Source organism: Rosa chinensis, chromosome 5, assembly GCF_002994745.2.
Source record: "Rosa chinensis cultivar Old Blush chromosome 5, RchiOBHm-V2, whole genome shotgun sequence".
Lineage (NCBI taxonomy): Eukaryota > Viridiplantae > Streptophyta > Magnoliopsida > Rosales > Rosaceae > Rosa > Rosa chinensis.
This window is the reverse complement of record NC_037092.1, coordinates 84,259,523-84,281,471: the sequence shown is the minus strand read 5'-3', so window position 1 is coordinate 84,281,471 and position 21,949 is coordinate 84,259,523. Positions and strand designations below refer to the sequence as shown.

Sequence of the window (21,949 nt, the reverse complement as noted above, 5' to 3'; positions counted from 1 at the left end):
TTGATTGAAACACTATTTGAATATTTGAGGTAAGCAATTAAGCAATGTCATGTTGACAACCTATTTCGGTGCACTCACCTAGATAATTACATGCGTGACACATGCATAATTTAGACCAGAGTGGTAATTGAGACATGGTGACTGTTTCCGTAGCTTGAGCCTAGCATGCACCACGTGGTGGTGGTAGTCTTTGGCATGCTCAATTAAAATTTATATTGACATAAGAAAGACATGGTTACTAGACGTGCATGCTTGACTAAACATATGGTCACCAATTGTCAAGGACTCAAGGGTAAGTATAAAACTCACCGTAAGATCATGTCAATATGCGGTGCACCATAATTGGTGGTGAGTCTTAGCGACAAAACTAGATCATATATATATATATATATATATATATATATATATATGCAAAGCATGTATATATACATGTGCTGTGTCAGATGCTATTGAGCATGATGTCATGCTTGACAACTCAAGTGGTCTTAAGTGGGTACGCACTTGAGATATAGGTGACATTAAAATAAGATAAAAGTACTTATCTGTTGGGTGCATGTGTGGAACAGAACCAGCCCAGGTCTCTTGAAACAACCGTAGTTGAGTATAAAGAGAAGATTTGCAGGTGTGCCCAGTGAAGTCTCTATGAGATTCGTGAATATCAGCATGCTAATCCAACGAGTATCCGCTGTGATGGTACCGGAGACTTTAACCCAAAAGATGAGTCAAAGCAAGAAGGTGATTCGAAGAGGTCTGGCGGGTTGAGTTCGCCGTTTCTTTATGAAGCTTTGCCCAAATCTATGAAGCTGTGCATGGCAGCCCGTCAAAGCCTCGGTGCGTGGCGGATCAATCACTGACGGATCATGTTTGTCGGACGAACCTCTAGAGGACGCCTGCTGCCTGGTGGCGGTAACGAGCGAATGAGGAACTTTGGGTGCCAAGGTCAAAGGCTCTGAGGAGGGAGGCTTGATGCGTTATCGAAGGATTGCTCAGATTAAGGCCAGCGGTGAGGTTCAGCGGTAGTGAGGCTGGCGGAGAGGGTTTCATCAGCGGAGCGGAGCTTTTGGCCGCGGTGCGGAGCATTTGGCCGGTGGAGTTTTGGTCGGCGGAGGAGAACTGGTGTTCAGCGGTGGTACCCAGCGGTGAAATTCAGCGGTGATGCCTAGCGACGACAGCTCGGCGGTGACAGCTCAACGGTGATGCCCAGCGGAGGCTATCCGGCGGTGAAGCTATCCGGCAGTGAAGCTCAGCGGAGCATGTGCTCGCTGATGGACTCGTTCAGCGGAGAGTTTGAGTTCGGCGGAGTCTGCAGCTCAGCGGAAGAAACTGCCCGCTGGTGGAGCTCTGGCGGAACTTTGTTGTCGGCATTGTGAATGCTAGCTGTAGGGGTCGCTGGCGGAAGACAACCGCTGGGTATTGCTAGCGGTCCACGTCACTGCTGGACTCCCTGGTGCGTCCAGAGGATTTGGCGGAACTGTTCAGCAGAGATGAAGTTCGGCAGAGCCTTTGCTGGTCAGCGGAGGAGCATGTTTGATCGATCGAAAGAGAAACCAGTGGCCGACAGAGACTAGCGGAAGAAGTGCCGCTAATGGTGCTTTGGCGGAGCAGTTGAGGCTAGCGACGCTCAGCGGCGGAGTTCAGCGGTGACTCCCAACGGAGGAGTTCGGTGGTGAGTTGGCCATAATTGGCGGTGGAGACTCGGAGTGACTGCATGGAGCAGAGGTGCTCGACGGTGTTTCACTCAGAGGTGGAGGCTAGCGGTGCTCAGCAGAGGGGTTAGATTTGTCGAGCTATGGACAGCGGAGCCATTGGTGGATGGCTGGCGGAGCTAGTAGGTTGTCCGGCGGATAATGGTGGTGACATGCTAATTTCAGTGTAGGCTCGCTGGTGATTGCCGCTAGAGTTAGAGTTGGCTGCCGAAGCTCGCCGCTGATGGAGCTTTAGCGAAGGCAATTTGCCGCTGATACCACTTAGCGATGCCGCTAATGGAGCTCAACGTCGCCTTCGATTGATGCTCGGAGCTGCTACTGACGGTGCTAGTTAGCCTTGCTGCTGACTTGGAGCTCGGCGGAGGGACTGATCTAAGCGGAAGGTCGATGCCGGCGGAGCCGTGCCGCTAGTGCCTATCCATGGGTGCCCAGAGACGTCTTCTGGGTGTCCAGAGTAGATTAGTGGCAAATTTTTTTTTTTTTTTTAAGTTCAGCGTTGACCTTGCTGACTTTAGGTTTGTGGGCGTCGACCCTGAGTTGACCTGGATCTCTGCAAGCACCGAGAGCCCAGGTTGAGCTTGATGCAAACTTGTGTTGTTGTTTTTTGTTTTACCGCTGAGATGGGTGCGGATGCAAGGCTTGATTGAGAATACAAGGCAAGGGAGGTCGAGTCCTTCTAGCGCCAATGTTAACGTTAGTGATCCGAGGGATCCCTAGTTAGCTTTAGAGAGAGAGAGAGAGTGACACGAGATGTATAGTGGTTCGTCTCCCACCTTAGCGAGAAACTATGTCCACTTGAATGTGTACTAGTGTGTCAAGCCTTGCGGCCTAACAAGATTACAAGAGATGTAATGGGATTGGATTGTGTTTAAGTGGGAGGAGGCATTCCTTTTATAGGTGAAGGAAGCCATCTCTTTTACATGGTTTTCGATGTGGGACAAGCAACCACCATTTCTAGTCTAGAAACCCTATTTGTGAGGGCATGTTGGCAAGGCCAGAAAGGTGGCTTCCCGGCGATGGATTTGCGACTTCCGGATACCGTAGCGTAGCTTGAACATAGGGCTACAAGATGCAAGTAGCGGTTGGATCCCATGAGGGCGTTGTTTATGCTTGGTGAGGTAGCAAACTAGCCTTGCTAGTAGAGGTATCTACACCCAGAAAATCCAAGAACCCTAGAATCGGGTTTTGATTGATTCTCCCTCTACATTGCAAATCGTAGCCCAAGGCTAGGGGGAAAATGATCCTTGGCGAAAACCCCACCTTCTACGCCGATTAGGTGGACGGAGAAGGTCGGAATGGCCGGAAATCTACGGAACTTCCAAACTGCTACAGTGAGCTTCACGGCTCAAATCCGAGCTCCTCCGGCCGATTCATCAAAAAACACCACCGCATGTGTGACAAGGATGAGGAGGCGAACTTGCCGGTGCCTGGATTCCGTCGTGGGGTGGTCGGAGGAGGAAGAAATCGGTGGAAGAAAATTCGGGCCGAAGAGGAAGAATGGATCGGGGGAGAGGAGAGAGAGGTGGGTTTCCAGATTTGGAAACCTACCACAGTAAATTTTCATTATTTATATAAATTTCTATCATGAACAGTAACTTTACATTTTTGCTTATAACTTTCGCATACGAACTCCGATTTTTACGTACCACATGTCCACGGACTCAGTTTAACGTTCTATACAACTTTTATGAAGAACATTTTCTTAAATTTTGACCCGAACAAAAAGCCAACTTTTAGGGTCACTAAAAGCACTAAAACGATAGTAAAAATGAAAGTAAAGATCGTTCACCGTCCAAGTGACTAGTAAACCGGTGAATTCGGGTTCGGGACGTCACAATTGCCCCCCAATAGTCATATTATTGCCCCCTAATAATACCAAGTAATCATATTATTGCCCCCCAATAATCATATTATTGACCCGCTATAATCGTATTATTGCCTCCCAATAGACGACTATCAGCCATGTATTGTTCCCCAATAGACGACTATCAGTCATGTATTGCCCCCAATAAACGTCTGTTGCCTCCCAATAGAGGGGCAATAGACTTCTATTGCCCCCTAATAGACGTCTATTGACCCTCAATAGAACTTTCGGTAATCGAAATAGGAACTAATATTCCTAAAATTAGATAAATAAAACTTTGATTAAAGAAAAAAATAAAGAGTTTATATCAATTTAAAAACGTCTATTGAAGGGCAATAGACGTCTATTACCCCCAATAGACATTTAACTTCTCTCTATTGGCCTCCAATTGACATTCAAAACATTTTTTTTTCTTTTTTCTTTCCTTCTGCCCCTTATTTTACTTAAAAAAAAAACTAATTTGGGCACCCAGACAAATGATCTGGGCACCCACATCAAGACCGGACGCGTTTCTCGCCTACCAGGTGTTGGACTCCGGCGAGGTAGGCCGACCAAAGCTGCTTTGTCGTCTTCAGGAGTGGATGCTGCTTCTCCAATCGGCGCCGCAGATGGGAAAGCTCAGATCGCCGAAATCGACCAGAAGCCCGGTCGCTGAAATCAACCGTGCTCGTCGCCGTCCGATCTCAACAGAGTCCTCGATCTACAACCTCTGAGGCGTCGTCCGGCCTCTGTGGCGTAGTCTCTGGCCTCTGCGGCATCGTCCAGCCTCTGTGGAGAGCGGCAACGGGCACGTTGCGGGTGGGGGGGGGGGGAGGGAGAGAGAGAGAGAGAGAGAGAGAGAGAGAGAGAGGAGGGAGAAAACGCAGATCGGAGGGATGAGAGAGAGAGATAGATATAAGTGTAATTTATAAATTAAAATGAGGGCAATACTGTCAAACACTATTGAATTGGGTAAATGGGGTTAAAAAACTCCTAGTGGAGTAAATGGGCAATGTTTAGCCTAAAATCAGGTAAGTGGTCACGACCCCTTACAAAACACTAGACCCAAAACACACACTCTGTGTGTGGGTTTAATTTTAAAGAATAAAAACAAAATAATCATTGGAGAAAACGTCAGGAGTTTGGAAGGTTGTTTATTTTATTTTTTTTTCCTCCTTTACTGAGGAAGTGGGAAGTTATAGAGAGAGGTTTCAGGGAAAATAAATTGAAATTTTTTTATGCTATTTTGTTTATTACAATTATATCCTCTGTTTATTAAAAGATATTTTTAGAAAATGTATGGTATAAGGATTTAGTCGTCTTTTCACACTCATTTTGAATGATAAAATGAGCTCTCTTAAATATAGTATAGAACTATAGATAATTTTCATTCTCATAAAAAAATAATAAATAAAAAAATCTTGGAGAGGAATTAACCCTTAAAACAAAACTTCCGAAAATTGAGTAAAATGATCATTAGCCTAAGAAACAGGGAAACGTCTTCCATTGCAGAAATACGATAGACGCCGACAAAGGAGAGCTCAGTCTTCTTCTTCCTTTCTTTTGCAACAGTAATAGGTAAGATATCAAACTGATCGAGTGATCGCTGTGTTCCTCTGCTTCCTCCAATTCTCAAATACTCTGCCACATTTTGCATCTTCTTCTCTTCCTGTTTTGCCATTTCATACGAACACACGTGCCTTGATATTGATGTTGTAATTCTATTAAAAGATGTCATCTTTAAGCTGTGTCTTAGATAACCCACTAACCCAGTTCAGTATAATACAGCTGAATCTGTTTTGGAGTATGGCTTTGTTCATTTCCAGAAGAATCGTACGTTCATTTGGTTCTGGTTTACCATCAGGCCATGTTTCCAAGGTATTTCTAGCATTACATTTCAAGGTTTCTAAGTTTCTTATACTAGTTTATATTGTAATAATCAGATCAATGATGTAGAATGTTATTTATTCATGGGTGCTGCTGATTTATGTTGATGCTTTGTTTTCTTGTATATATGGGAACTTCCAATGTAGGGTGGATCAGTGTTTTGTGCTTGTCGAATGCTTTCGACATTATTCTTGACCCATGAGTCGAGTGGAGGTGGATTTTGCTCTGATTCATTGTCCTTAAAGCCTCCCGGGGCTTCGGAGTGCACTACAGGTATGTGGAACAAGGTCAAAACATAACATGTCACAAGTTTCGGTTTATATGTATTGAAAGTTACCTGCAAGTAGTTGTTATAGAATAGATTTCAGAAAGTATACAATAGAGATGTGAAATTGTTAATTGGTGAACGTGTATCCTAAGATAGGACTTTGTCTTGATCTTGTAATTTCAGTGACAAAATTTCTTGATGAAAAGAAAGGCTCCACAACTTTGGCTAGTGATGTTTTTGATGCACCTATTACGATGGATATTGCTCGTCGGATATTTTTCTTCTTTCGTTGGCTTCATCCAGTTGTGCTGTGGCAGTTAGCAAAAAGGCAACAGGTACCGACTCTTTTCAGTAATGTGCGTTCTGTCATTGAATATTTTCAGTAAGAAGAAAAAGTTACGAACTCCTATGCCCCTTCCTTCCAAAGTATCAAGGTCTCTTGTAGTCATTATGTTTTCTCTATTGCTGTGTGGGTAGCACTTCGGTAAATGACACTTATAAGAGTACAAGAGGGTACTTAAGAAAAGAGAAAGAACAGACCGACATATATAAGGCTAATTACATATGGGTACTTACTAAACATAACTTTTCTATATCGTATTGTCACATGTCAAATGTTTTGGAATTCTTGTAAAGCCATCGAATTGGAAGGAGAGTGGTCGAGCCAGCCATGGAACATTGAGTGATCCCCAGGTATTGTACTATCATCCTTAAGTACAGCATGTTCATTGGCATGCAACCTGACTCTTCTTTAGGGTATGTCCTTTTGCATTCATCTTAATGAATCTAATGGATGTTAACAGCTCAGAGGTCTTAAGCCACGAAGTCATACTATTAAGAATGTCGAACGTCTGGGATTAAAGATTGCTCTGACATCTCGAGCGGCACAGGGAAAGGCAAGTCCGTCTGTCTCCTATTATTTCATTTTCTGTCTTACACCTATTAAGGTGTATTCAAACTTCAAGGTCCTTGCTTCATATGCTATGTTTGTATCAAGTTGTATATATGAGGTTGATTTATGTTCAGTATGGAACCTAACAAGAGATAACTGTACAAATTACAGCTTCTGGTTTTTGAGGATTTTGAGATCTACAGAAATAAACCCAAGAACATTGTGAACTACGTCAAGCAAAGACGGAAAAAGGAGAAAAAGAAGAAAATTCTGCTGGTGGATGGTGGTCCAATAAGTGAAAAGCTCAAGTTGGCTACTAAAAATTTACATTACGTGACTGTGCTGCCTTCAAGTGTAAGTTGCACATTCTAATCTTAGATAAGTGTTACGTTGTAGCTAGCAAAGTAGCAGACTTTCTGTTTAGTCTGAGATGCTGTTTAGAGACTTGGTTCCAAACTTTTGAGGACCAGTTGGCTTTACCCATACAACCTTTTAAGTCCAAGATGAATGATTCTCATGATCCATATTCTTTTATTATTTATTGCTGTATTATGAATATGAGCTAAGGCAACTTTTTTTTTTTTTTTTTTCACTTTTTGTTTTTCTGGTTTATCTAGCTATCCATATAACAACCACGACAACCAAAACAATATTTTCAAGTTATCTGGATGTACGAACCGGCTGTTGGGTTTGGACTCAGTTCTTAACTTCTTATGCATATTTCACACATTTTGCAGGAGTTGGACGTCGACAGCATCCTTTACTATGACACACTGGTGATGTCCCGTGATGCTGTAAATAAAATTGCTGAGCAAATTATGTATACTCCAATCAACCATGGATCCAGCACGACATACTGGTGATGTCCTGTGATGCTGTAAACACAATTGTTGAGAGGATGCTATCTAGGTTGCTGATCCAGTCCATTAGTTTTAAGTTTTAACTCAGAATGGAATGGCACTTTGATTCTTATAAAGATAAAAGTGCAACACCAAAATTGGAAAGCCATATATGAATCAGATTTACATCTTAAAGTTAAGCTAGAATTTTTGCGGTTCATTATATGCGATGTTCACTGGACTTCCATTGCTTTTTTAAATTCCAGGAAATTTCTTTAACCATTAGAGTATAGATGCTTTTGCTTCATGTTGCATTCTCTTAGTTGGGGGTCGAAGTTTGAATCTAAATGCCCTTTCGGCTTTTAATTTGGATTTCTTTGGTATAGGTTGCATATAGACACAGTTTGATGTCTTGCTTTTGTACTTTTCTTATAAATGAATCCATCAGTTATGTCGATCCTAGAGAGCCAAGCAAGTGAGATGGAAACCGCTAGAACACCAGCAGAGAAAAGAGGAGGAAGAGGGGCTTTGATGTGGGAAAGGAATGCAGAGATGAAATTGCAATAAAACTAATATTCTGAGAGTACTGTAGTTGTACACCGTACACCATCAAAGTCACAAAAGAGAATTGTGTATCCATAACCTACCTGCACAGAAAACCACTGGAAATTTCTACAGAAATTACTCCACCGAAACAACATTGACTAGCTAAATGTTTCTATGGAAAATTTTAGCCAGGCAAAATTAGTCCAGCTATGATTGAATGATTTGAATCCAGCAACATGGAAATCTTTATCATGACAAGTTTTCCGAGCGCATGTGACTCTCTCTAGTCAAGTCTTAGTTTTTTTACTTCTTAATTACGTTCCTTTTACCGAATGAATGACCAAAGTTTCAACAACAACCCACTCATCCAAAAGACTTTGGATTTCAAAAAATCACGCATAATTTGATAATTAGAGCCTTAATTTCGAAGTTCTAGAATCTCCAATTGACCCATATTGTTTGTTTCTTCTTTAAATTGGTTCATGTAAGTGGACAGATTGATATCCAAAATAGATTTGGCAATGGCATTTGTTCTTCCCCAACTGCTCTTCCTCATTCTCTTGTTGCTGTCCTTTTCAGCAATTTCTCAAACTAATGATGGCAAAATTAGTGTGGGAAGTACCCTCACTGCAGGTGCTGAGTCTGCCTTTTGGCTTTCCCATTCTAATGATTTTGCATTTGGGTTTCGAAAACTTGATGATAATCACTACCTTCTTGCCATATGGTATTACAAGATACCCCAGAAAACCATAGTGTGGTATGCCAATGGAGATAATCCCGGGCCACGACAATCAAGAGTGGAGCTGACCAACAACAGCCTCATTCTGAGACAACCGCAAGGTGATCAAGAGTTGTGGAGAGCAGAGTTCCAAACTGCTACGACAATAGCCTATGGCCTAATGAACGACACAGGCAACTTCATGCTTGTTGATACAAGTTCTAGGACCAATTGGGAGAGCTTCAAGCATCCAACTGATACTTTGTTACCTACTCAGGAAATGGAGATAGGAGGCTCGCTTTTTTCTAGACAAAGAGAAACCAATTTCTCAAGGGGGAGATACGAGTTTCTATTGCGTGAAGATGGTAGTGCTGTGCTCAATCCCAAAAATGTGCTCAGCAACATTACTTATAAACCATACTATTACTATATCAGCGAAACTCGTGGTCTAGGAAATGGCACAAATTCTGGGTACAAGCTCATCTTTGATCAGTCAGGCTACTTGTACATATTGCTAAGAAACGGAAAAAGGTCTTTTATCACCACACTGCAACTAGCACTATCGCCTGCGAGAAATTATGTCCGAGCAACTCTCGGCTTTGATGGGGTTTTCAGCATAAGTTACTTCCCAAAAAATTTTTCTGCTGCCAATGGAACCTGGAGTGTCATTCAAGCTGAACCAGATAACATTTGCCTCAAAGTTGGACCAAGACCATGTGGTGACAACAGTATTTGCACACTTAAAGAAGGTCAGAGACCAAGTTGTAAATGCCCAAAAGGGTATTCTTTGCTTGATCCGGCGGATGAGTACAGCAGTTGCAAGCCAGATTTCATGCAGGGTTGTGATCAAGATGGTGATTTATACTACTTGAATGAGCTCCCAAATACCAATTGGCCAAATTCTGATTATGATGTGTTAAGGCAATACAATGCTACAGCCTGCCAAAGGTCTTGCTTGGAAGATTGTCGATGCGCTGCAGTAGTTCTTTCGGGCAGTAACTGCTGGAAGAAGCATCTACCACTTTTGCATGGAAGAGAGAACACAGGATATAGTGATAGTGCTTTCGTTAAGTTGAGAAGCATCCCACAAAGCCCAATTCCTCAAGTTCCAAGGGCAAAGAAGCACAAATCTTCGTTCGTTGTGGTATCAGTACTATTGGGCAGCTCTGTATTTGTCAACTTCATATTGGTTGGTGCAATGTGTTTGGGTTTCTTCCTCTACTACCAGAAGAAGCTCAAGGCATTTGGTGCAGACAAAACTTGCGTGGATAGTAATTTGCGCTACTTCACATACAAAGAGCTCATGGAAGCCACAGAAGGGTTCAAGGAAGAGCTGGGAAGGGGATCCTGTGGCATTGTTTACAAAGGGAAAACCGCGGCGCAACCTATTGCTGTCAAGATTCTAGACAGAGTGTTAACAGACAAGGAAAAAGAATTTAGAGCTGAAGTTCAAGTCATAGGCCAGACACATCACAAGAATCTCGTACGACTTGTTGGATATTGTGATGAGGGACAATACAGGTTGCTAGTATATGAGTTTTTGAGCAACGGAAGTTTAGCAGGTTTCCTTTTTGGGGATCTCAAACCTAGTTGGAGTCAAAGAAGCCAAATCGCCTTGGGTGTTGCTAGGGGACTCTTTTACTTGCATGAAGAATGCAGCACCAGGATCATTCATTGCTATATAAAGCCCCAAAATATACTCCTCGATGAAAACTACAATGCTCGCATTTCAGACTTTGGATTGGCAAAGCTGCTCCTCAATCAAACCCAAACCAAGACAGGCATCAGAGGAACAAAAGGGTATGTTGCACCTGATTGGTTCAGGCCTGCACCAGTCTCTGTGAAGGTCGATGTGTATAGTTTCGGTGTCTTGCTTCTCGAAATCATTTGTTGCAGGAGAAACGTGTACATGGAACATGGTGTTGGAGAAAAGGGAGTTTTGACTGACTGGGCATACGACTGCTATTGCGCTAGCAGATTAGATGCTCTCATTCAAAACGAAATGGAAGCCATGAATGACATGAATAGAGTCGAGAGATTCGTGATGGTTGCCATTTGGTGCGTCCAAGAAGACCCTTCTGTAAGACCCAGAATGAAGAATGTTATGCTGATGCTTGAAGGTTTAGTTCAAGTTTCAGTTCCCCCATCTCCATACCCATTGAGCTCCATCAGCTAGCCAAAACTTATTTCACCCTATTATACCATCTGTTTTCTCAACTTTACAGATGGGTACGTGTATCTTTTTACATTGACCGATCATTTTTTTTTTTTAATTAAATAAGAGATTAAGCGATATTAGCTTTTCGGAGGCAAAATAACGTAGGGCACAAGTCCTACCATTTGTAATTTTGTATTCACCGGTCACTGTTCAATGTTACTTCTTAGTTTTTCGTATCATGTGTGTGATAAGTGAGGGGCGTGCTTTTGTTGGATTTGAAGCGTCTAAGAAGGTGATGATGCTGCGGGCACTTTCTTCATTGTGAACACAACAAAGAATCTGAAAAGTTCCGGAGTTATTTCGTTGTGATTGGATGTTTCTGACCTGTGAATCTTTGGTTGATCTTCGGAGTTGTTTTTGAGGAGTGTATGAGAATTGTACAATTGGTGTTACAATCATTGTGATCACTGTACAATCGCTGTAAATCTGTATGTAATTAGGATCTTATTTAATTAGGATATCCTACAATTATGGAAAGATTGTTTCCTATTAGAGTTAGACTACTCCTTTGTACTTGTATATATACACCCATTGTGGGATGAATAGAATTATTGAATTAACCCTGAATTGAAGTATTCTTTTCTACTTGGTATCAGAGCAGGTTCAATCCTTTGAACTTGCGCTGCATCCTTTGAATCCTGAATCCTGAAGAACACCACAAACCGTTGCGTACCACCACCGTTGAAATCAAACCATCCTGAATTTCAAACCACCATCACCCTACCTGTTTTCGAAAAAAAAAAAAAAAACAAAAAACTTTCTTATCCAAAACATTCATATCCATCTTGAAACCCTTGAAAATCCAAACTTGCGAAAATCATGAATTCCTCAATGATGCAATCAGAGAAACAGACTATTGGGCATTCGGTGACTACCGAATTTTCTGTTATAGCTCAACGCAAACAGGGTCATCCTCCAGGCTTCTCAGGACCTTCTCCACGCCGCCTTCTGGGTAAACCAAATCCATATGCAAACAAAAGGTGCATTATCTGTGGGGAATTAGGTCATAGCAAAGAGCGGTGCTATGAAGTAATTGGTTACCCTGATTGGTGGGACTTCACCAAGAAACCGCGAAAGAATCTGGGCAAGGCCGCTGTTGCTACTATAGAGGAAGTTTACCTAGACAATGCCTCTGCTAATGTAGCGCAGTCAGGTTTGAAGGGTAAGGTTACTTTTAATAGTATATGGATAATTGATACAGGTGCATCTGACCATATGACCAATGACCCAAGTCTTGTGAAAAACCTTAGACGTTCCCCTCAAGACGTTGTCTCTACTGCTGATGGTACTCCAACTCCGGTCACCGGAGAAGGTTCTATTGCTTTATCTGATACCTTAACCCTTGAATCTGTCCTAGTTGTTCCATCACTAGCCTATAATCTCCTGTCTGTTGGTCAAATTATTTTAGCTCTTGCATGTATTGTGACCTTCTATCCGTCTTTCTGTGTGTTTCAGAACATTCTGACTCGACGGATTCTTGGTTATGGTGTTAGAAGGGGGAAATTATACTATCTGGATCTGACAGAGACTGGAAAGAAACAGAAGCATCTTTTGGGACAAGCTAATCAGATCAACGGGGTAGAGAATGCGAAGGAAGCTGTATGGTTATGGCATCGCCGTTTAGGTCATCTATCCTTTCGTTATCTTAAGAAGCTGCAACCTCATTTGTTTTCAGTTGTTAGTGATTTGGATTTCCGCTGTGACATTTGTGAACTGGCCAAGAGTCACCGTATTTCATATTCACCAAGTCTTAATAAAAGTCCTGTTCCTTTTATGAAGATTCACTCTGATGTCTGGGGTCCTGCGAAAATTCCTTCTCTTTCTGGAGCTCGGTATTTTGTAACGTTTATTGATGATTGCACTCGCATGACATGGGTGTCATTACTGAAGAATAAGAGTGATGTATTTGGAATGTTTACCGAATTTCACAAAATGGTGGCAACTCAGTATTAACAATCCATCAGAGTGTTTCAGTCTGACAATGGTGGAGAGTTTGTGAATGGCCCTATGATTGGTTTTTCCCTTTCACATGGAATTCGTCATCAAACCTCCAATTCTTATACTCCTCAACAGAATGGTTTAGCAGAACGGAAGAACAGGCAGTTGATGGAAGTTGTTCGTGCTTCCTTGTTTGGAATGAATGTACCTCGGTCCTATTGGGGAGAAGCAGTGAAATCAGCAGCATATCTTATCAACCGTACTCCTTCACGGGTGATTGAGTTTCAAAATCCTCATCAGAAGCTTCATACACTTTTGACCATCCCTTCTATGCCTAATTTGGAGCCCCGGGTGTTTGGGTGCACAGCTTATGTTCATATTCCCAAGCCTCAACGCAGCAAGCTTGATCCCCGTGCCCGTAAGTGTATATTTGTTGGTTATGTTGACTTCCAGAAGGGTTATCGATGTTATGATCCTCTTACTGGCACTTTACATGTCTCTCTTGATGTTGCTTTTCGTGAATCTGAGCCTTATTACTCAGGGGCTGGGGAGCTTCTCAGTCTTCCCTTCAGAGGGAGAGAGGTTGTGAAGGGAATCCTCGTTCTATTATTGATTTTGATGTCTTTGAAGACTTGGAAAATTTGGAGGAACGATTTGAAGGTAGAAATTCGGAAACAGAAAATGCAGTTTCCGAAGAGAGCATTGTGAATTCCGAAACAGAAAATGCAACTGCTGAACAGAGTGCAGTTGTCGAACAAAGCATTATGAATTCCGAAACAGAAAATGCGACTGCTGAACAAAGTGTGGTGAATTCTGAAACAAAAAATGCAACTGCTGAACAGAGCGTTGTGAATTCCGAGACAGAAGAGACGACTTTTCTGGATAGTTTGAATCAAAATCAAGACGTATCTGAAGCTTACACACAAGATATTCCCCCTTCTGCATCACCAACTGAAGATCCATGTCAGAATTGTCCACCTCAGGTACCCCTAAACTTTAATGAGTCTTCTGGGTTAGAAAGTGTCGAACCTAGGAAATCACAAAGGGTTACCAAGGGAATTCCTAAGAAACAATATGAACCAGATATCAAAGCCAAAGCTAAATACCCTATAGCTAATTTTATGTCTAACCATAGGATTTCTGGGTCACATGCACTTGTTGTTGATCAATTATCTATTGTATCTATTCCTAGTAACGTGCAGGATGCATTGACGGATCCAAAATGGACAAAGGCGATGAATGAAGAAATGGAAGCTCTTCAAAAGAATGCAACATGGGAGCTAGTACCTATGCCGGTTGGAAAGAAGACTGTAGGATGTCGTTGGGTATTTACTGTGAAGCTTAATGCAGATGGAACTATTAATAGATACAAGGCGAGGTTGGTTGCCAAAGGATATACACAACGCTATGGGATTGATTATGAGGAGACTTTTGCACCTGTGGCAAAGATTAATACTGTTCGGATTCTAATCTCACTTGCAGCAAACAAAGATTGGCCCTTGCATCAGTTTGATGTGAAGAATGCGTTCCTTAATGGGAATTTGGAGGAAGAAGTGTACATGGATGTGCCCCCAGGTGTTAAGAATTACCCAAGTGACGTTGGCAAGGTGTGTAAATTGAAGAAGTCTTTGTATGGCCTGAAGCAGTCGCCAAGAGCTTGGTTTGGAAGATTTTCAAAGTCCATGAAAGCCTTTGGATACAGACAGAGCAATTCTGACCATACCTTGTTTATCAAACGCAAGAATGGTAAGATTACAGCTCTTATTGTGTATGTTGATGACATGATTGTTACAGGGGATGATCCGAAAGAGATGAATGAATTGCAAAAGTATATGTCAAAGGAGTTTGAAATGAAGGATCTAGGACAACTGAAGTATTTTCTGGGTATTGAAGTTGCAAGGTCTAAGAAGGGGATTTTGCTTTCACAAAGGAAGTATGTACTTGATTTACTTGCTGAAAAGGGGATGCTGGACTGCAGACCAATGGAGACACCCATTGAGATGAGTCACAGACTTGCTATTTATCCTGATCAAGTTCCAACTGATAAAGGGAGGTATCAACGTCTTGTAGGAAGGTTGATTTATCTTTCACATACTAGACCTGATATTGCTTATGCTGTGAGTGTTGTTAGTCAATTTATGCATTGTCCTAGTGAAGAGCATATGGATGTAGTCTTTCGTATTTTGAGGTACTTGAAGATGGCGCCAGGTAAAGGGTTACTGTTTCAGAAAAAAGATGAATTGGAAGTTATTGGTACACAGATGCAGATTGGGCTGGTGATAAAACTGACAGACGTTCTACATCTGGGTACTTCACTTTTGTTGGAGGGAACCTTGTCACTTGGCGTAGCAAAAAGCAGAAAGTTGTTGCCAGATCAAGTGCAGAAGCTGAGTTCCGAGGTATGGCACACGGAGTCTGTGAAATGTTGTGGATTCGTAATGTCTTGAAAGACCTGGGTTACAAGCTTAAAAAGCCTATGGATTTGCATTGTGATAATACAGCTGCCATTGAGATTGCACATAATCCAGTTCAGCATGATAGAACAAAGCATGTGGAGGTTGACCGTCATTTTATTAAAGAAAATCTTGACAGAAAGGTTATTCGCTTTCCATTTGTAAACTCAGAGGAGCAATTAGCTGATGTTCTTACTAAAGGAGTGTCCAGGAAGGTATTTGACAGCTCAGTTGACAAGTTGGGCATGATAGACATCTATGCACCAACTTGAGGGGGAGTGTAGAATCGCTGTAAATCTGTATGTAATTAGGATCTTATTTAATTAGGATATCCTACAATTATGGAAAGATTGTTTCCTATTAGAGTTAGACTACTCCTTTGTACTTGTATATATATATACCCATTGTGGGATGAATAGAATTATTGAATTAACCCTGAATTGAAGTATTCTTTTCTACTATCACTAGCGCAGACAAGATCAGCTGAGTGAAAAATTGTTCATCTATAAACTGCAGACAATTGATTGATATTAGGAACCCAAATTAATTTAGGAGAAACTGATGGGCACTCAAAAAGTCAATATGCACTCTTCCACACTTGTTTTATGAGTATTTTGGAGAAATTAAACATGAGCATTAGAGAGCACGTACAATGACTCTGTAATGGAAAAATGCAAATCCCTTACCATAGTGGTGCAAGTATATATAGAAATGAAAGGGAGGAAAAAGAGAGAGAGAAAAGTCTATATCATTACTTCATGGTCATCCATTTATGATAAATAATAAGCTCTATTATACCCTTCATATATACTCATGATCATGCTGAGGCTGAGACTATTTTTCAAGCTAATTTTGCAGTACAAGCCAGCCACTGTAACTCCCACTATCTTTGTAACAAATAACACGAGAATAATAATCTGAAGTTTGGCAAACTTAGTCCAATCGTCAATCAAAAACACATTTACGCTGTTGCCAATAAGAAAAAAGAACACTGGCAGAAGAAGTTCTGAGACCAAGAATTCGGTCTTGGCTGTTAATGTTGCACCAAGTGGTGGTCCATCTGGTATGATTAAACCTAGAAGAAAAGGAGCCAATTGATATACTTGGCCTAGGGCGTCGGTGATAAAGGCCATGACTAGAACCCCAAGAAGTATCGGAACTATATAGATTTCCTTTACTTCTTCAATCTCCTTCAGGTGTTTTCTTCACAATCAACAGCATAAGTGGGCGTATGATATAGATTGTGAAGAGTAGCAACCCCAACGTGGAAAGCAATACTGGATATCCTTTGGTTGAAACAATCACATTAAGTATAATGAGGAACCATAATGCGGCATCATTAAGCATTGCAGAGGACATGCTAGTTGGCCCAACTCTAAGTCATAAGATTAAGTTCATATAATGCCTCAGCTATGACTGGAAAAAACCACATAGACCAAGCTAATATATTCAACAATAGTGTGAGAAAGTTTGGTGCAGTGAAGCTGTCATGAACTCGGGTTATAGGGTAAATGAGGATGACAGAAGGAAAAAGAAACGATCCACCAATCTTCCATGAACATTTTGCTGTCGTCTTGATCAGGTGTGGATCAAACTTTACTGAAATTAGGAATATGGAGTATATTGCGCCAATCACAGATATTATTTTGAACACTGGAATTTGTTCATCATCTATTCCGTATAAACAACTGAATACCTGCTTGTTCCGCCCAATCACAGATGGCCCTAAGATAATGCCACCCTAAAGAAAGAACATAAAGCAAAAGATTAAGGGTTTTCATTTGTTCAAACATAAAATGAGACATGCATGACACCCAAAAAGAAATTTCAAAATTATAATTTATAGGTATATTTGTATGTGCTTTTTTGAGAATTGTCGTTGGCACCAACAGGAAAGGCAAATGTATGATTCTACATTTTCACGCTCCCTCACATTCAATATTATATGACACAAAAATCTCTCCATAAGAAATATATGTTAGATCAAATATGGACTTTACACATATCATCATAAAATAATTGATGATTAGCTAAATGTCAAACCTAGTTTAACATGGATACAAACTGTAAATCAATACTTGTAACTTAATGGAAGAGTGTATCTATTCATTAAGGTAAGTAATCATATTGCTTAGTCTACAAGAAAGGTTACAAGATTGTGATACATTAGGAATCTAACAATGAAACCTAAACCAACAAGGAATGCTTTAATGGGAAGCTTCTAGAGGTTTATGTCACGACCCCAAATCCAAGGCCAATATTATACTGAAATATGGCTCGTGAATTTGTGACGTGAGTCAAAACAAATAAAATTTTCTTCTTGAATAAATCAACAGGAAGTAAAAGAAAATAGATACATGTTTGAATAGTACTTTTATTAGAAAACAAATATCGGTAAAATATTTACATAACCAAAGATAAGCAAAATTCGAATCAGTACAGGTATTCACTAGAAATAGTAGTAGAAAAATATTATTTTATCTAGTAGGTTCATCCCGTTTCCCCAAGCATCTACTCAATACCTGAAAACAAGAAGGTGTAGCATCATGAGCAACACAAGCCCAGTAAGTACACAACTTACATTCTTATATTAATGTGTCTTATAAGAAATCAAAACTGAACAACCAAGTTAAAATGTACCAAGAACCATTTATATGTTCATACAAAATTCTTAAATATGTATATATATACACACAATACATACACACATATATACAAATATATTCATTCGTGTGAATGGTTTATGAGACTGGTAATAAATCACTTAATCACATCTCCTTATTGAACCAACAAATATTGCAGCATTAATATGTGAAATAACATTAAAGCAATACATGCTTGATCACAACCAACAAATATTGCAACATTAATATGTGAAATAATATTAAAGCAACACATGCTTGATTCTCTTTTTACTAACACCTTCACATATTCAAAATATATCATAGATAGATATTTGATCAAAATAACATAAGTACACTTCTCTTTTTAGTGAATTTTCAGATTAACTGGTAACAAATCACAAATCCACGTGTTAGGGTCCGACGTACTATACCCAAAACACGGGAAAACCAGGTTGACTGGTATCAAATCACAAATCCACGTACTAGGGACCGACGTACTATTCCCAAAGTACGGGTAAGCCGCAGCATACCAAAGACACAACTAAGGCATGTATACTCAAAGTAAGCACACTTTCTAAGAGTATAATAGTGCACTATCTGAAGGGACTAGGGCCCACAGCTTAACAACCACGAAGCATAACCACGAAGCACCAAAACACATTTACCAGTAATTGACTTAAGCACGGGGTTGTTGTAATCACCCGGCTTCACAATTATACTTTTCAGACATAATCAAATTCACAACATACAATCTTTATAAATTATAGATCGTATATATGTATATGTACACACACATATAGATACATATACTTAGGAATAATCTCATATGAAAACATGTGTAACATAATTGTATAACACAAATAAGTAAATTTACTAGCAAACAACATAATTAAAAAGAAGCTTATACATAATTGAAATCAAGTAAAATAGGTAATAATAAAGCACAAACATTAAATAAGTAACTATAAACAATTTAACAAAATTAAATTATAGTTAGTATTTCAGTCCTTATGTCCAAATCCATTGAAGTTCATCAACCATGTTCATGTTTCTCCGATTAGAGTCATCAAACTTCAAGATATGTTATGTTGTCCATCACAAGTCCGAATTAGTCAAATGAGTACACCATTTCAAAGGGTTTTTCACAAGGAATCCAATGGAATAAGTCATGTAGTCCAAATCAGAATGATATAGTCCAGAAATGGTGAAGAACCATAACAGTGCAGAAACCGATATTTTTGATACTGTCCTTTGATATCTAAGTCTTTACGTACAGTGTAAAATTACCATTATTTCTCAAACTTTCCAGATCACAATTAGAGGTCCTAAGCTTCAAATTGATATAAAGTTTGTAGAAAATGAATAAGAAATGAGGGAGATATGAATTTTTGAAGTTGTGATGGCTGTATGAGATTTCCAGCAAGTTTAAAAGTTGAAAACTTTGATTAGCCATAACTTCTTCATTTCTTCACCTTTTTTAGTGATTCAAAAGCCTAAATTGAAGGACTTTTGATGAGGAATTTAATACTGTAAATAGTTTTGACAAAACAGATTTTGTTATATACGAAAATACTGGTTTGCAGCAAAGCAGATCCTTTTCCATTTTATCATTGATTATGTAGTTTGATAAATCTTAAAGACAAAAGAACATAAAAATAATGTATTCATGTACTTACTTAAGAAACTCAGGGGTGAGGTGAAGATTTTGATCTTGAATTCAAGCTTGGACTTCTTTAAGAAAAACAAAGGGAGCTTCTAAAGAGAAGAAAGGATGAAGGATTTGTGTGGAAACTTGAGTTTTCTCTACAACTAAGGAGGCTTCAAATCAGTTTTGCACTTGATTTTTAAGCTTGTAGGAAATATGATAGAGATCATGTGTTTATATAGGCTAGAATTAAGCATAAAATAAGTAAGTGGCTAATTATTATAAGGTGAGTGACTAATTACTATTTAGGTTAAATGATTAAAATGATAAGATAAAATTTAAAAAAGTAATAAAAGAAAGAAAGCATAAATCCACTTGCTAAATATATATATATATATATATATATATGTATGTACACACACACATCCATATGCACATTTACCCAATTAATAAGTAAAGAACTTTAGTAAAAAAAAAATTACAATAATTAGTACTAAAATGACATGCATCACAAAAATAACATAGATGAGAGTCTTGAGCTCAAAAACAAAGATTTTTCAAATATAGTTAATAATATAGTGTTCTATAGTTGACACTAATTTTCGGGTTATTACAGTTTAAGTCTCATGTATATATACAGATGAATTGGTCCCTGATTACTACCGACGTTTTGCATATTGTTCTGTCCATTGAGAAGCTAGTTGGTAAGTAACAGAAGACCATATTCAGTGTTTGTGTTTGCAGCTGCATAAGATGGAATCTATGCCTATGATTACTGAAGGTAAGCTTTAGTCCTTTTATGATTGTGTGTGTATATGTTGTGAGCATGTATATGGTTTAACAATTGGTATCAGAGCATAGGCTCACAAATATCAAAATCGTTTTAGGGTTTTGCAAAACAAACACACACAAAAAAAAAAAAAAAAAAAAAAAAAAGGTTTTTGCTTTACGGGTCAAGTAACTGACCAAGTAACTGGTCATGTATCTGATCAAGGTAAGTTACTTAAGTCGATTGCTGCATCTGGTTAATTATCAAATTCACGCTTCCGCTGTGATTTTTAGTAGCAAATTGGGGAAAAAGCAAAAACAGGTTTTTCTGTGAAATTGATTTCGATTCATAGCATGATAATTGAATTTTGATTGTGCTCAAGAACACTAGTTGCATTCCCGGCGTGCATTAAGTTAGAGTAGATGGTGACCGGATGAAATTTACAATTTCTTGATTGTTCTGTGGTTACTTGGAATCGAAACAATTTTGATTGTGCTTGAATATGCATGATGAATTGATTGATGATATGGTGTTGTATCTGTGATTGTGTAAAATTGCATGAAGAACAAAAATCTCCCAGAATTTTTTTACACATTATTAAAATTGACAAATACAAGAGCTTAATTCTCTTACAAGGATGAATCTGGGTAGAATATAAAGTTAAAAGCTCATGAGTTTTGTGGTTCTCTGTTGGCATAAGTGATTATGATGCACAAAGCATTCTTCATTGATGTTGGCAGAAAACAATGATCAGGTCACTGACCATGTAACTGGTCAGGTCACTGACCAAGTAACTGGTCAGGTCACTGACCAAGTAACTGATCAGGTAACTAATTGAGTAACAAAACTGAAATTGTGTTTTGTGTTTTAACACTATGCTTTAGTTTTATCTTCCAAAGAAGTGGTCAAGTATGGTTTTAGAATACAAAACAGCAATATGCATGCTTGATGAAAATAAATACGGATACTTAGAAATTTTTCTTCTGTCTAAAGATGTGGATAAATTTCTTTGGATAACTTGTTTTCATTAAACATGGTATATTGATAAAGAACTCCAGGATGTTATGCTTCTGCTCAAAAGTGTTGCTTAACATTATTTTTGGTTATGGACTGATATGAATGCAAGTATGGATTGTTTAAGTTTTCTGTATGTTCTTGTTTTGGTTGCTTAAAGCTAAATAAAACACAGAAAACTTAAAGTTATTTTCTTTACAAATTGAGAACTCACATGAATTTTTGTTTTGCTCCTTAGGTAACTCTTACATGAACTTGAACAGTGTCTTGATGCTAACTGGAACCAACTATAGAGTTTGGCTAGATTCTGTAGAGAACTATATGAGAATGCATGAGAACATAGACTATTGCTTCACTGAGGACAAACTTGAAGAGTTAACTGAAAATAGCACTAAGAAGCAAACTGATCTTTACAAGAAGTGGCATAGATCCAATAGAATGGCTAAGAACCTCATTTGTACCTCTATGTCCAAGATTGTCAGGGGAAGTATAGAAGAGCCTGAGCTAGCATCAGATTTTCTGGAACTCATAGGTGCTAAGTTTAAAGAAAGTGAAAAAGCAGAAGCTGCTAGGCTAACCAAGGAGTTTC

The 21,949-nt window shown here is 39.4% G+C and overlaps 2 protein-coding genes across 3 annotated transcripts; both read left to right on the top strand.

Moving 5' to 3' along the window:
- The first annotated feature begins 4,987 nt into the window (after positions 1-4,987).
- LOC112166684 (50S ribosomal protein L4) lies at positions 4,988-7,658 on the top strand. Of its 2 annotated transcripts, none has more exons than XM_024303563.2 (8): positions 4,988-5,127; positions 5,338-5,427; positions 5,583-5,709; positions 5,888-6,039; positions 6,341-6,397; positions 6,508-6,600; positions 6,768-6,950; positions 7,334-7,658. In XM_024303563.2, the coding sequence occupies exons 2-8, from the start codon at positions 5,356-5,358 to the stop codon at positions 7,457-7,459; spliced, it is 810 nt and encodes a 269-aa protein (XP_024159331.1). In that variant the 5' UTR covers positions 4,988-5,127; positions 5,338-5,355; the 3' UTR covers positions 7,460-7,658. The 2 variants fall into 2 exon arrangements, with proteins under 2 accessions (XP_024159331.1, XP_024159330.1); XM_024303562.2 differs by having other exon boundaries at positions 6,320-6,397.
- Positions 7,659-8,502: 844 nt separating this feature from the next.
- On the top strand, positions 8,503-10,875 carry LOC112164311 (G-type lectin S-receptor-like serine/threonine-protein kinase RLK1). Its single transcript, XM_024300527.1, has one exon. The coding sequence runs from the start codon at positions 8,503-8,505 to the stop codon at positions 10,873-10,875; it is 2,373 nt and encodes a 790-aa protein (XP_024156295.1).
- The last annotated feature ends 11,074 nt before the right edge of the window (positions 10,876-21,949 follow it).